This window comes from Somniosus microcephalus, unplaced genomic scaffold (assembly GCF_052327205.1).
Source record: "Somniosus microcephalus isolate GS21.2 unplaced genomic scaffold, FLI_Smic_1.0 scaffold476, whole genome shotgun sequence".
In the NCBI taxonomy this organism is placed as follows: Eukaryota; Metazoa; Chordata; class Chondrichthyes; order Squaliformes; family Somniosidae; genus Somniosus; species Somniosus microcephalus.
Genome location: NW_028225663.1, coordinates 198,612 through 209,476, shown reverse-complemented (window position 1 = coordinate 209,476; position 10,865 = coordinate 198,612). Strand labels below are relative to the sequence as shown.

General features: G+C 58.4%; 1 protein-coding gene across 1 annotated transcript; it reads right to left on the bottom strand.

Moving 5' to 3' along the window:
* Positions 1 to 1,092: 1,092 nt before the first annotated feature.
* Positions 1,093 to 3,440, bottom strand: LOC147081740 (KIF-binding protein-like; the record flags this gene model as incomplete). The annotated part of the gene is made up of 2 exons (XM_085980732.1): positions 1,093 to 2,067; positions 3,300 to 3,440. Coding segments are annotated over 2 exons (1,020 nt in total), but the record flags the coding sequence as incomplete, so codon positions are not given.
* Between the last annotated feature and the right edge of the window lie 7,425 nt (positions 3,441 to 10,865).

Genomic DNA, 10,865 nt, shown 5'->3' with positions numbered 1-10,865 from the left:
AAACTCCAGTGCGATTTGGACAGGTTGGGCGATTGGGCAGATGCATGGCAGATGCAGTATAATGTGGATAAATGCGAGGTTATCCACTTTGGTGGCAAAAACAGGAAGGCAGATTATTATCTGAATGGCAATAGATTGGGAGAAGGGGAAGTGCAACGAGACCTGGGTGTCCTTGTGTACCAGTCGCTGAAGGTAAGCATGCAGGTGCAGCAGGCGGTTAAGAAGGCAAATGGTATGTTGGCCTTCATAGCGAGAGGATTCGAGTACAGGAGCAAGGATGTCTTGCTGCAGTTGTACAGGGCTTTGATGAGACCACACCTTGAATATTGTGTGCAGTTTTGGTCGCCTTACCTGAGGAAGGATGTTCATGCCATGGAAGAAGTTCAGCGAAGATTCACCAGACTGATACCTGGGATGGCAGGAATGACGTTTGAGGAGAGAGTGGGTCGATTAGGCTTATATTCGCTAGAGTTTAGAAGAATGAGAGGGGATCTCATTGAAACTTATAAAATTCTAACAGGACTAGACAGACTAGATGCAGGAAGGATGTTCCCGATGGCGGGGGAGTCCACAACCAGGGGTCACAGTCTAAAAATAAGGGGTAAGCCATTTAGGACTGAGATGAGGAGGAATTTCTTCACCCACAGAGTGGTGAACCTGTGGAATTCTCTACCACAGAAGGCAGTTGAGGCCAATTCATTAAATATATTCAAGAAGGAGTTAGATATATTTCTTAAGGCTAAAGGGATCAAGGGATATGGGGAGAAAGCAGGGACAGGGTACTGAATTTGGATGATCAGCCATGATCTTGTTAAATGGTGGAACAGGCTCGAGGGGCCGAATGGCCTACTCCTGCTCCTATCTTCTTTGTTTCTATGAGTTCTGGTGGTCGTGAAAGGCACTATATAAATGCAAGTCATTCTTTCTTATCATTATCTCATTGCTGTTTCCGGGAGCTTGCTGTGCGTAAATTAGTTGCTGTGTTTCCTACATTACAGCGCTTTGGGTCATCCTGATGTTGTGAAAGGCGCTATATAAATGCAAGTCTTTCTTTCTATTTACATCTGGAGAGACAAAACACAAAGGCAGCTGAGCTGAGCACGTCAGGTATGTTTATTACACAGGGAAGTACAGCCACTGGGGTGGGATAATGAAGCAGGTCTCTGGAGTAGGTCATAGCTGTTGGCACTAGTTGAATGCCAGTAATTTAGCCCTTAGTTTCTCCATTCTTGCTGGCAGTAGGGTGGCCATCTCAGCACAGAGCTCCAGCTCGGGTTCCATCACCTTGGCAGCCTCGGGCTGGCTCTCACAGTAATTCACTACAAATCGGTAACAGTCCACCGACTGCTGCATGTTCTCCAGCTGTGTCTTCAGATCAGAAGTGATCATCTTGCTGTATAACCAACCAATGCGAAACTTGCCCACCAGGGCCGGCCGCACAACATCAGCTTCCAGCTTCTCCGGAAACTTCTTGTCGGAGTTCTTCAGGGAGTCCAGGAAGAGGTTGTAGTAGGCAATGGCTGATTGGGCCAGGTGGTTGATCTTCTTGATGTTGTGGCTATCGAGCTCGTCCAGCCGGTTGGCGATGGAGACCTTTAGCTCCATCATTTCATAATATGTATCTCCTACCTCAAACTGAAGCTGCCTGCAGACCAAGAGGTAATACTGTGGGTTTAGCTCTGTGTAGACCGTGTCCAGCATGTCTATGCGCCGTTTGTGCATCTTGCAACGTCTCTCTTGGTCCTCTTCGAAGAATGCCAGGGCCTTGAATAACGCGCTGTGATCCTGAACCACCTCAATGTGGTCTGTCACGTGGTCGTCAAGCTGGAAGAATTCCTTGGCCTCTTGCACATAGTTCTGTCCGACCAAGAACACCTTACGGGCGTCCGCAAAGTCCACAGGGTAAGTGCAGCTCACCTTCTCCTCGACAGACTGGATCAGATCGAACGTATCGCTAGATCCAAACAGCACCGCACTTTTCCTCCCCTGCTCCTTTTCCTCCTCTTCTTTTTTCAGTTGGATTTTCAACTCTTCCTGCCGATCCCAATCCAGTTCACCAATATCATCCTGTAAGAAAAGACGACAGCTACAGCAAACAAGGTGCCCCCTTGGAGTTACCGTGACATTGTGTATGACATTTACACTTTCACCTTTACCATCTAACACAGTTAGAGGTATATGATAAAATCAGTGGTCTACTAAACTCCACACACCAGGAACATCCCTCATCTCTGCTCCACTCCTGATGGCTATGGGGTGATCCCTCCGAAATGGCACGTGTTTGTGCGCAGGTTATTTGAAGGTGGCGAGGATCTCGGCTCTATGTTGGTCACACAGCCACCAGACACAGTGAGCTTGGACTCACACCCGGGCTTCAAACAAGGCCAGTGAGTCGATCCACTGGGGAGGATGGCACTGAGCAGGGACGGTCGGGGGTTTAACCCCAGATGTGTGCTTGGTTAGCTGGTCTTAGTTGAGGATCTGCCAGTGTGATAATGGTCACTTGGGTGAGGGGCTGTACCCGAGTGTGACTGGGGCCTGTGGCACCACTTGCTAGGAAGAGAGAGCACCTTTGAACAGAGGAGCTGGCCTGATACAAAACACCCGAGTAAGGACCACAGCCCCATCTACTGGAGCCAGTGTGCGGCAGCCCAGAGACATCAGGAGATGGATCGGCAATTCCCGTCAGGGGTGGCGGGACTTCTGCCCGCACCTCCGGGTCCTCACCAGCCCTGACCCTGGGTTGGGGTTCACTCCTCAAACATGGCGAGTTCTGGGGAGGAATCCTGCCGCCACGAGTGATCCTGCCAGGGCGGGGACACTAAAAACCGGCAACAGTGTAATGGGGATCCCAGCTCCAGAAGGGACGGCGAGGGACCTAAAAGGGGCTGCAAGGCTTCCATTGTAGGCCCAGGCGGTGACCTTCAGCAGTTAAGTGCTGGGCCCTAGATGGGGAGAGGAGTTCACTACAGGGCCTCCTGCCACCTTCCACATAGCGGCCCCAGGAAGCTGTCAGTGGGACGGGCGGGAGATCTGGGGGGTGGGAATGGGAATGGATTGGCCAGTGGCAGTCATGACAGGGGAAGGGGGGAGGAGGATCCCGGCTGGTTGGCCTCACTGTCTGAAATTTCCCACATTCTCCGCCACATTTTCGTGCAGAATCATGGAATTTCCCCTCTCCACCCCCCCCTGCCATTCATCTTATCGAAGTTCAAGGCAGTCACTTGCAGGATCCCATGTATTTCTGTGTAGGGGCCTAGCACAAAGATACAGATACCAAACAAACCCATTGCAGATACCTCGAGCAGCTTGCGCGCGTCTTGCAGCAGATTGAGACAGTACTTTATCCAACACCGGGCTATTTCTGCCTTCTTCTGTTGGAGCTGGTCACGGCGTTCCCTCTCCTCTTCACCTGTGTTGGAGATAAAGATCTTGCTGAGTGTTTCCCATTAGCCCCACTCAGCGAGTGGAAATATGAGGCAAGGATTCGGGCAGTAACCTCTTAGGGTTGAATTTTTTAGAACAATCTGAGTTAAAAGAGAAGCAGTCTCTGCGAGCAGCTCACATCGTTCCACATCCCTGGACTTCGATTCACTGTAAACACTTCAATTTTCCAGTGAAGTTGGGACAGGGAACAGGTGTCCTGCATCTTGCTCTGGGGCAGGGGGCAGGCATCCTGCTCTGGGGCAGGGGGCAGGCGTCCTGCTCTGGGGCAGGGGGCAGGCGTCCTGCTCTGGGGCAGGGGGCAGGCGTCCTGCTCTGGGGCAGGGGGCAGGCGTCCTGCTCTGGGGCAGGGGGCAGGCGTCCTGCTCTGGGGCAGGGGGCAGGCGTCCTGCTCTGGGGCAGGGGGCAGGCGTCCTGCTCTGGGGCAGGGGGCAGGCGTCCTGCTCTGGGGCAGGGGGCAGGCGTCCTGCTCTGGGGCAGGGGGCAGGCGTCCTGCTCTGGGGCAGGGGGCAGGCGTCCTGCTCTGGGGCAGGGGGCAGGCGTCCTGCTCTGGGGCAGGGGGCAGGCGTCCTGCTCTGGGGCAGGGGGCAGGCGTCCTGCTCTGGGGCAGGGGGCAGGCGTCCTGCTCTGGGGCAGGGGGCAGGCGTCCTGCTCTGGGGCAGGGGGCAGGCGTCCTGCTCTGGGGCAGGGGGCAGGCGTCCTGCTCTGGGGCAGGGGACAGGCGTCCTGCTCTGGGGCAGGGGACAGGCGTCCTGCTCTGGGGCAGGGGACAGGCGTCCTGCCATGAGCTCTTGGTCAAAGCCTAAACTGTCCGGGGGCTCTCGGTCAAAGATCATCCTGTCCAGGGGCTCTCGGTCAAAGCCCATCCTGTCCAGGGGCTCTCGGTCAAAGCCCACCCTGTCCGAGGTCTCTCGGTCAAAGCCCATCCTGTACAGGGGCTCTTGGTCAAAGGCCATCCTGTCCAGGGGCTCTCGTTCAAAGCCCATCCTCTACAGGGGCTCTCGGTCAAAGGCCATCCTGTCCGGGGGCTCTCGGTCAAAGCCCATCCTGTCCGGGGGCTCTCGGTCAAAGCCCATCCTGTACAGGGGCTCTCGGTCAAAGCACATCCTGTCCAGGGGCTCTCGGTCAAAGCCTATCCTGTCCACGACCTCTCAGTCAAAGACTAAACTGTCCGAGGGCTCTCGGTCGAACCCCATCGTTTCCAGGGGGTCTCGGTCAAAAGCCATCCTCTCCAGGGGCTCTCAGTCAAAGCCCATCCTGTCTGGGGACTCTCGGTCAAAGCCCATCCTGTCTGGGGGCTCTCGGTCAAAGCCATCCTGTCCAGGGTCTCTCGGTCAAAGCCCATCCTGTCCAGGGATTCTCGGTCAAAGCCGATCCTGTCTGGGGGCTCTCGGTCAAAGCCCATCCTATCTACGAGCTCTCGGTTAAAGGCCATCCTGTCCAAGAGCTCTCGGTCAAAGCCCATCCTGTCCACGAGCTCTCGGTCAAAGCACATCCTTTCCAGGGTCTCTCGGTCAAAGTCCATCCTGTCCAGGAGCTCTCGGTCAAAGCCCATCCTCTCCGGGGGCTCTCGGTCAAAGCCCATCCTGTCCACGAGCTCTCGGTCAAAGTCCATCCTGTCCACGAGCTCTCGGTCAAAGCAATCCTTTCCAGGGGCTCTCGGTCAAAGCTCATCCTGTCCGGGGGCTCTCGGTCAAAGCCCATCCTGTCTGGGGGCTCTCAATCAAAGCCCATCCTCTCCAGGGGCTCTCGGTCAAAGCCCGCCCTGTCCGGGGGCTCTCGGTCAAAGCCCATCCTGTCCACGAGCTCTCGGTCAAAGCCCATCCTGTCCGGGGGCTCTCGGTCAAAGCCCATCCTGTCCACGAGCTCTCGGACAAAGCCCATCCTGTCCACGAGCTCTCGGTCAAAGCCATCCTGTCCAGGGGCTCTCGGTCAAAGCCCATCCTGTCTGGAGGCTCTCGGTCAAAGCCCGCACTGTCCGGGGGCTCTCGGTCAAAGCCCATCCTGTCCAGGGGCTCTCGGTCAAAGCCCATCCTGTCCACGAGCTCTCGGTCAAAGCCATCCTGTCCAAGGGCTCTCGGTCAAAGCCCATCCTGTCTGGGGCTCTCAGTCAATACCCATCCTGTCCAGGGGCTCTCGGTCAAAGCCCGCCCTGTCCGGGGGCTCTCGGTCAAAGCCCATCCTGTCCGGGGGCTCTCGGTCAAGGCCCATCCTGTCCACGAGCTCTCGGTCAAAGCCCATCCAGTCCGGGGGCTCTCGGTCAAAGCCCATCCTGTCCACGAGCTCTCGGTCAAAGCCCATCCTGTCTGGAGGCTCTCAGTCAAAGCCCATCCTGTCCAGGGGCTCTCGGTCAAAGCCCGCACTGTCCGGGGGCTCTCAGTCAAAGCCCATCCTGTACAGGGGCTCTCAGTCAAAGCACATCCTGTCCGGGGGCTCTCGGTCAAAGGCCATCCTGTCCAGGGGCTCTCGGTCAAAGGCCATCCTGTCCAGGGGCGCTCGGTCAAAGCCCATCCTGTCCAGGGGCTCTCGGTCAAAGCCCATCCTATCTATGAGCTCTCGGTCAAAGCCATCCTGTCCACGAGCTCTCGGTCAAAACCATCCCGTCCAGGGGCTCTCGGTCAAAGCCCATCCTGTCTGGGGGCTCTCGGTCAAAGCCCATCCTGTCCACGAGCTCTCGGTCATAGCCCATCCGGTCTGGGGGCTCTCGGTCAAAGCCCATCCTCTCCAGGGGCTCTCAGTCAAAGCCCATCCTATCTACGAGCTCTCGGTCAAAGCCATCCTGTCCACGAGCTCTCGGTCAAAGCCCATCCCGTCCAAGGGCTCTCGGTCAAAGCCCATCCTGTCCAGGGGCTCTCGGTCAAAGCCCATCCTGTCCAGGGATTCTCGGTCAAAGCCCATCCTGTCCAGGGGCTCTCGGTCAAAGCCCATCCTGTCCGGGTGCTCTCGGTCAAAGCCCATCCTGTCCGAGGTCTCTCGGTCAAAGCCGATCCTGTCTGGGGGCTCTCGGTCAAAGCCCATCCTATCTACGAGCTCTCGGTCAAAGGCCATCCTGTCCAACAGCTCTCGGTCAAAGCTCATCCTGTCCACGAGCTCTCGGTCAAAGAACATCCTGTCCAGGGGCTCTCGGTCAAAGCCCGCCCTGTCCGGGGGCTCTCGGTCAAAGCCCATCCTGTCCGGGGGCTCTCGGTCAAGGCCCATCCTGTCCACGAGCTCTCGGTCAAAGCCCATCCTGTCCGGGGGCTCTCGGTCAAAGCCCATCCTGTCCACGAGCTCTCGGTCAAAGCCCATCCTGTCCACGAGCTCTCGGTCAAAGCCATCCTGTCCAGGGGCTCTCGGTCAAAGCCCATCCTGTCTGGAGGCTCTCAGTCAAAGCCCATCCTGTCCGGGGGCTCTCGCTCAAAGCCCATCCTGTCTGGAGGCTCTCGGTCACAGCCCGCACTGTCCGGGGGCTCTCGGTCAAAGCCCATCCTGTCCAGGGGCTCTCGGTCAAAGCCCATCCTGTCCGGGGGCTCTCGGTCAAAGCCCATCCTGTCCAGGAGCTCTCGGTCAAAGCCCATCCTGTCCACGAGCTCTCGATCAAAGCCCATCCTGTCCACGAGCTCTCGGTCAATGCCCATCCTGTCCAGGGGCTCTCGGTCAAAGCCCATCCTGTCTGGGGGCTCTCAATCAAAGCCCATCCTCTCCAGGGGCTCTCGGTCAAAGCCCGCCCTGTCCGGGGGCTCTCGGTCAAAGCCCATCCTGTCCACGAGCTCTCGGTCAAAGCCCATCCTATCTACGAGCTCTCGGTGAAAGGCCATCCTGTCCAAGAGCTCTCGGTCAAAGCCCATCCTGTCCACGAGCTCTCGGTCAAAGCCCATCCTGTCCACGAGCTCTCGGTCAAAGCAATCCTTTCCAGGGGCTCTCGGTCAAAGCCCATCCTGTCCGGGGGCTCTCGGTCAAAGCCCATCCTGTCTGGGGGCTCTCAATCAAAGCCCATCCTCTCCAGGGGCTCTCGGTCAAAGCCCGCCCTGTCCGGGGGCTCTCGGTCAAAGCCCATCCTGACCACGAGCTCTCGGTCAAAGCCCATCCTGTCCGGGGGCTCTCGGTCAAAGCCCATCCTGTCCACGAGCTCTCGGACAAAGCCCATCCTGTCCACGAGCTCTCGGTCAAAGCCATCCTGTCCAGGGGCTCTCGGTCAAAGCCCATCCTGTCTGGAGGCTCTCAGTCAAAGCCCATCCTGTCCGGGGGCTCTCGCTCAAAGCCCATCCTGTCTGGAGGCTCTCGGTCAAAGCCCGCACTGTCCGGGGGCTCTCGGTCAAAGCCCATCCTGTCCAGGGGCTCTCGGTCAAAGCCCATCCTGTCCACGAGCTCTCGGTCAAAGCCATCCTGTCCAGGGGCTCTCGGTCAAAGCCCATCCTGTCTGGGGCTCTCAGTCAATGCCCATCCTGTCCAGGGGCTCTCGGTCAAAGCCCGCCCTGTCCGGGGGCTCTCGGTCAAAGCCCATCCTGTCCGGGGGCTCTCGGTCAAGGCCCATCCTGTCCACGAGCTCTCGGTCAAAGCCCATCCTGTCCGGGGGCTCTCGGTCAAAGCCCATCCTGTCCACGAGCTCTCGGTCAAAGCCCATCCTGTCTGGAGGCTCTCAGTCAAAGCCCATCCTGTCCAGGGGCTCTCGGTCAAAGCACGCCCTGTCCGGGGGCTCTCGGTAAAAGCCCATCCTGTACAGGGGCTCTCAGTCAAAGCACATCCTGTCCGGGGGCTCTCGGTCAAAGGCCATCCTGTCCAGGGGCTCTCGGTCAAAGGCCATCCTGTCCAGGGGCGCTCGGTCAAAGCCCATCCTGTCCAGGGGCTCTCGGTCAAAGCCCATCCTATCTACGAGCTCTCGGTCAAAGCCATCCTGTCCACGAGCTCTCGGTCAAAACCATCCCGTCCAGGGGCTCTCGGTCAAAGCCCATCCTGTCTGGGGGCTCTCGGTCAAAGCCCATCCTGTCCACGAGCTCTCGGTCAAAGCCCATCCTGTCTGGGGGCTCTCGGTCAAAGCCCATCCTCTCCAGGGGCTCTCAGTCAAAGCCCATCCTATCTACGAGCTCTCGGTCAAAGCCATCCTGTCCACGAGCTCTCGGTCAAAGCCCATCCCGTCCAAGGGCTCTCGGTCAAAGCCCATCCTGTCCAGGGGCTCTCGGTCAAAGCCCATCCTGTCCAGGGATTCTCGGTCAAAGCCCATCCTGTCCAGGGGCTCTCGGTCAAAGCCCATCCTGTCCGGGTGCTCTCGGTCAAAGCCCATCCTGTCCAAGGTCTCTCGGTCAAAGCCGATCCTGTCTGGGGGCTCTCGGTCAAAGCCCATCCTATCTACGAGCTCTCGGTCAAAGGCCATCCTGTCCAAGAGCTCTCGGTCAAAGCTCATCCTGTCCACGAGCTCTCGGTCAAAGAACATCCTGTCCAGGGGCTCTCGGTCAAAGCCCGCCCTGTCCGGGGGCTCTCGGTCAAAGCCCATCCTGTCCGGGGGCTCTCGGTCAAGGCCCATCCTGTCCACGAGCTCTCGGTCAAAGCCCATCCTGTCCGGGGGCTCTCGGTCAAAGCCCATCCTGTCCACGAGCTCTCGGTCAAAGCCCATCCTGTCCACGAGCTCTCGGTCAAAGCCCATCCTGTCCGGGGGCTCTCGCTCAAAGCCCATCCTGTCTGGAGGCTCTCAGTCACAGCCCGCACTGTCCGGGGGCTCTCGGTCAAAGCCCATCCTGTCCAGGGGCTCTCGGTCAAAGCCCATCCTGTCCGGGGGCTCTCGGTCAAAGCCCATCCTGTCCAGGAGCTCTCGGTCAAAGCCCATCCTGTCCACGAGCTCTCGATCAAAGCCCATCCTGTCCACGAGCTCTCGGTCAAAGCCATCCTGTCCAGGGGCTCTCGGTCAAAGCCCATCCTGTCTGGGGCTCTCAGTCAATGCCCATCCTGTCCAGGGGCTCTCGGTCAAAGCCCGCCCTGTCCGGGGCTCTCATCAAAGCCCATCCTGTCCGGGGGCTCTCGGTCAAGGCCCATCCTGTCCACGAGCTCTCGGTCAAAGCCCATCCTGTCCGGGGGCTCTCGGTCAAAGCCCATGCTGTCCAGGGGCTCTCGTTCAAAGGCCATCCTGTCCAGGGGCGCTCGGTCAAAGCCCATCCTGTACAGGGGCTCTCAGTCAAAGCACATCCTGTCCGGGGGCTCTCGGTCAAAGGCCATCCTGTCCAGGGGCTCTCGTTCAAAGGCCATCCTGTCCAGGGGCGCTCGGTCAAAGCCCATCCTGTCCAGAGGCTCTCAGTCAAAGCCCATCCTATCTACGAGCTCTCGGTCAAAGCCATCCTGTCCACGAGCTCTCGGTCAAACCCATCCCGTCCAGGGGCTCTCGGTCAAAGCCCATCCTGTCTGGGGGCTCTCGGTCAAAGCCCGTCCTGTCCACGAGCTCTCGGTCAAAGCCCATCCTGTCTGGGGGCTCTCGGTCAAAGGCCATCCTCTCCAGGGGCTCTCGGTCAAAGCCGATCCTGTCTGGGGGCTCTCGGTCAAAGCCCATCCTATCTACGAGCTCTCGGTCAAAGGCCATCCTGTCCAAGAGCTCTCGGTCAAAGCTCATCCTGTCCACGAGCTCTCGGTCAAAGAACATCCTGTCCAGGGGCTCTCGGTCAAAGCCTATCCTGTCTACGACCTCTCAGTCAAAGCCTAAACTGTCCGAGGGCTCTCGGTCGAACCCCATCGTTTCCAGGGGGTCTCGGTCAAAAGCCATCCTCTCCAGGGGCTCTCGGTCAAAGCCCATCCTGTCTGGGGACTCTCGGTCAAAGCCCATCCTGTCTGGGGGCTCTCGGTCAAAGCCCATCCTGTCCAGGGGCTCTCGGTCAAAGCCATCCTGTCCAGGGTCTCTCGGTCAAAGCCCATCATGTCCAGGGATTCTCGGTCAAAGCCCATCCTGTCTGGGGGCTCTCGGTCAAAGCCCATCCTGTTCAGGGGCTCTCGGTCAAAGCCATCCTGTCCAGGGTCTCTCGGTCAAAGCCCATCCTGTCCAGGGATTCTCGGTCAAAGCCGATCCTGTCTGGGGGCTCTCGGTCAAAGCCCATCCTATCTACGAGCTCTCGGTCAAAGCACATCCTGTCCAAGAGCTCTCGGTCAAAGCCCATCCTGTCCACGAGCTCTCGGTCAAAGCACATCCTTTCCAGGGTCTCTCGGTCAAAGCCCATCCTGTCCGGGGGCTCTCGGTCAAAGCCCATCCTGTCCAGGAGCTCTCGGTCAAAGCCCATCCTCTCCGGGGGCTCTCGGTCAAAGCCCATCCTGTCCACGAGCTCTCGGTCAAAGCCCATCCTGTCCACGAGCTCTCGGTCAAAGCAATCCTTTCCAAGGGCTCTCGGTCAAAGCCCATCCTGTCCGGGGGCTCTCGGTCAAAGCCCATCCTGTCCGGGGGCTCTCGGTCAAAGCCCATCCTGTCCACG